Source organism: Apaloderma vittatum, unplaced genomic scaffold, assembly GCF_000703405.1.
Source record: "Apaloderma vittatum isolate BGI_N311 unplaced genomic scaffold, ASM70340v1 scaffold18924, whole genome shotgun sequence".
Classification (NCBI taxonomy): Eukaryota; Metazoa; Chordata; class Aves; order Trogoniformes; family Trogonidae; genus Apaloderma; species Apaloderma vittatum.
Window position 1 is genome coordinate 121,217 of NW_009714686.1, and position 4,450 is coordinate 125,666.

At 38.2% G+C, this 4,450-nt stretch overlaps 1 protein-coding gene across 1 annotated transcript in view; it reads left to right on the forward strand.

Annotated features, from left to right (window-relative positions):
- ROBO2 (roundabout, axon guidance receptor, homolog 2 (Drosophila)) overlaps positions 1-4,450 on the forward strand; it is a gene marked incomplete at its 3' end in the record, with an annotated part of 112,091 nt that overhangs the window by 102,696 nt on the left and 4,945 nt on the right. The window contains exons 18-19 of the mRNA XM_009868869.1: positions 2,436-2,478; positions 4,052-4,179. Of these exons, the coding sequence (XP_009867171.1) occupies positions 2,436-2,478; positions 4,052-4,179 (171 nt within the window). The remainder of the gene's footprint in view (positions 1-2,435; positions 2,479-4,051; positions 4,180-4,450) is intronic.

The following is a 4,450-nucleotide window of genomic DNA, read 5'->3' on the forward strand; positions in this document are numbered from 1 at the left end:
TATTGAGAAGGTGTAAGATTATTTATTGTAGGAAAAAAACCCAGGAAACAGTTACTACCACCAGCATACACATAGAGAACAAAAAAGAGTAAATGCTGTGATACCTGTCTCTTCTCAACAAGCTCACATGCCACAGCCTATCTGCAGCAATTATGGCTCTAGCAAAGACATTCTGATGTCATGTCTTCTTTATGCGTTTCTCACATCATGCCTTTGACTTTTTCCATACCTCACTACATGTAAAACAAAAAGTGTCTGGTGAACATTGCTGCCATCTCCTACTAGCTCTGCCATTTTAGCTTTGCTTTATGAAGGTACACAGGGGATATGAATATTTTGAAGACCACAAGTATTGATTTTTATTTTTTTCCCCATATGACATGCATAGATTAAGTCTCACACACCTGCACTTGCTATACAAGTGGCAACAATATTACTTTAAAATTATTTCTGATAGATGGTCATCTAAACAAGAGCATTAATCCCAAGAATTTTTCAGAAAATATGTTTTGCTGGAATTCCCTTATATCTGTAAACTTTATTTATAAGGATTGCTTCCAAATGTGCCTTTGTTATTCATTTTCCTTATTTCTTGTTGCTACGACACATGCTGAAAGTTGGCGAAATGGAGAATTAAATTTGAAGGGAAGGAGGAGAGAGGACACAGCATCTAACGCGCTTTTGACCAACATACTTTGAAACATAGCCTGGCAGTGCCCACCTCTTTGCATATGCACACATGATATTCACAGCACTTTAGATTATTCACATTTAAGCAATGAGTGATGCAGTCATTTGGTGGAACGACAGAATCATAACATTAGAAACAACATGAATGAAAGTAGCATGGACTCTAACATTAATTAGCTGCAGTGTTTTACCATGTCTTGTTTCTCAAGGCAGACTCTTATTTAATGCTACCCATATTTGCATTTTTGTTTTCTTTTCATTAATTGATTTGATTATATCCTTTCTAAATTCAGCTATTAACCATTTTGATGTGACATGTGACTGCTGTAATCTTCTGATATCGATATTGGTCTGTTTTGCAGTGAAAGGCAATTAATCACTCTACCCAAGCGCTCTTAGAGCAGGGCTTCCAGAAGGTCCAGTTTCGTCCCCATTGCTGAATGTAGACTGTGAAATTATCCTAGGAGTTAATAAAGTGACAAAAATTCTGTAAGGTATCAGAAGTATTTTCCCAGTGGACTTAATGTCATAGCTAATTTTTTTTAATGATCTCAGCACTTCTGTTGGGTGTAGTAATTTTGTCTGATTAGAATGGCATAGAATAAAAAGCCTAATCTTGAAATAGTGTAGTTTGGGTTAATATTCAGAAAATCTTGCCAATACTCTAGGAGATGTAAGTTAATGATGGGAATGTCTGTCTTACAAAGGCAAATAGTATTTCCAAACCAAAGCCTCTTTTAAATTAAACTGGCTACAGACTCTTCCATTCCTCTCTGAAATTCAAACCCTCATCCTGTCAGGGACCTGTAAGGATGCAGGTGTCCAGGACATTGATATAATTTAATAGTCTACCTTGTCTGCGCCTGACAATAAATAATGGGGTATTGCCACTGAGAACCAGAGTAGTCTGTTGGCCTTGATTCAGAATATTTGCCGGGGCTTCAAAAAGGAATATCAAATGTTGTCAATTAGCATCTCGACAGTAATGTGGATTTACCTACATTGCCCTGAAATGTAATCCTGCTAATACGATAGATAAGGGATAGGTGTTTTTTGTCATACATCCATGACTGGAGCCATGAGAAGAATTGTCTCCCTCTGAATATGTCCTTGGCATCCCCTATGGCAAGACTGGAAGCACTTTTTTTTCCTGGTGATACTGGCATGTATGCATTTATGTGTGGATGCTGGTTCTTATACTTTACTTGTAATGGAAACGGTGCAGCTGTATGCTTTTTTTCGCCCTTTCAGCTCTAATAGAGCTGCCACCTCTTCATATTTGTCCTGGGAAATAGCATTTGTGTGGTGACATTATATTACTGTATTGCAACATGATGTTATTAACTCACTGGTGCAATGTCGTTATGTACTGAAGCAAAAGCATGCCAAGAAAACAATTTCATCACATGGCTCAGCCTTGCAACACAAAGTCATATGAAGGGGCCTGTGGTAAATTCAGGCCTTTTGCCCAGGCAACTGGTTTGCCTTGCAAGCTACAGAGCAAATTGATGTTAATTAGTAGCGTGCACTGAAATCCTAAACAAATTACAACCTGAATATGTTTGATCCTTTTGTTATCATTTCTGTACTTCATTATGTGATGATGCCAAGAGGCCTCCGATTTTGGGCGTTGAACAGTTTGAATTGTTACTTTTAATTATTACTAATTGATTTTTCCCTGTCTTATATGTATGTGCGTGTATGTGTGTGTGTACGTTTGTTTTGTTTTTCCAACCAAAACGCAGTCACTTTCCAAAGAGGAGATGGAGGACTAATGAGCAATGGAAGGTACGTTTCTTTGTATAAAGATCTTTCCATGGTATTAATTTTAAAGTTAGGGATCTGAAAAATGCTATAGTTATGTACTTGTGTAATAACCGATCTTTGAGAAGACTGACACTGCTAGGAGGAGTTAAGTAGCTTACCACAAGGTTTAATGACCTGTCTGTTGTGTGTTTTGGAGGAATCAAGCCCAGATGTTTCATATTTCCCTGATGCCCTGGAAGAAATGAGTAGTAAATATCACAAGGAATGTGTTCATTTGTTACTGGGATGTTTATTGCATTAATTAGACATTAGCAAATGAAGTTGCTGTTGTTTAAGACTCCTTATTGGCTCCCCCTAAATTGCTGTGAGTGAACAATTACACTTAATCGATCATGAAATAAATGATTCATGGATGATGAATAGGCTGTAGATTGATAGGACTGGATTCCACAACTTTGGCTACTCAATTGAAATTGATAAAAGCTGATAACGGGCCCATATATCCTCATCTATTTTCCCTTTGCCAATATGGAGATTGTAATTAGGCCCTGGTAATAACTTCCAATCTCCCGTTTAATCAATATTTTAGCAAGAAGAGATTAGGCCTAATGAGAGCGAGTAGATGTGGCAAGGAGGCGGCTGGGTCTTCTTATTGCCGTTTCCATGGAAACCAATGTTTCTCTTAGGGATTGTACCAGGCGGGGATCTGTAACATACAATGACTGGAGATGTTGCTTCAACTTCATGAGTGCATTAATAACCTAGAAAAGCTGCAGAACTGTGCATGGTTTTTTGTTTTCGTTTGAGGGAAGGGGGTGTCTGCAGGAAACTATTTGTTTTCCCTGTTTAATACAAATACAAACACTCCCTTTGCTAAATTTCTGGCTCTTTTTCCTGGGGTGAGAGAGACTTTGTGCTGCATGGCCCGAGTGTACCTCCTCTTTGAACACACTCACTCTTTAATACTGCTCTCAAAGCTGGGAATTACAGGAGTGTAAAAGCTGTGCAGTAGTGGCAGATAAAGATAGTTGTGGACTTTCCATTAATCTTACTCAAGCCTGTTTGCCTCTAAACCATCCAAGAGTGCTCAAAGAAAGAGTTACCAGCCTGTAGATGACAGACGTGCATTTGGGATGCAAGGGAAGGAAGAAATAGTAGCCCAAAGTCCTGGAAATGGCTGATACGGAGCAATCAGTTTGAGTGATGGCTCCCTTGAGGTGGTAATTTATCATGCAGCCCTGATGTAGGATCCCGTGATGGTGCTGCCTAACCCCTGTTTCACACAGACAACGGAGTTCATTTGGATTCTGGCAGAATCGCGACGGATGCCTAGTCCCACTTCTACTGACAAAGTTGATTTGTATATAACCTTAATTAACTGCTCAAGGTCTTTAAATCATCAAAGGCTACACAATTTTAATTTGAAATAAATTAAAGTCTCCTAAACTGTTTGTTACCTGCGGTGTTAGGAGAACAGTGATATGGTCTCTTCAATCACTAGTTGTCTCACAGATACTTTATTTTTGTAAAAATATATATATGTGTGTGTGTGTATATATTTGTATGTATATCTTTTTTTCTTATTCCGCTTCAGTCGACCAGGTCTGTTGAATGCAAGTGACCCCAGTTATCCTTGGCTTGCAGACTCTTGGCCTGCCACAAGTCTGCCAGTAAACAACAGCACTAGTGGACCGAATGATCTTGGCAATTTCGGTCGTGGAGGTAGGTTTCATTTTACTAAGTCACTGTATAGTATACAGTAGGCTTTTGTTAGTTAACATCTATGATAAACACTGTGTAGTATTTTTATCGTTACAGTTCTTTCTCTGTTAGAATCAAGATTTGATTTAAAATTGACTTTAAAATATTCATTTTGATTTGTCTCTTTCTACTTTTTTAAAATGTAAGTCTAGTTTGTAGTTTATCCCACAGTGGTGAGAAGGAGTTTGCTTATCATCTCAAGAGAAATGTCATTATTGTTTAAACTCTTTCC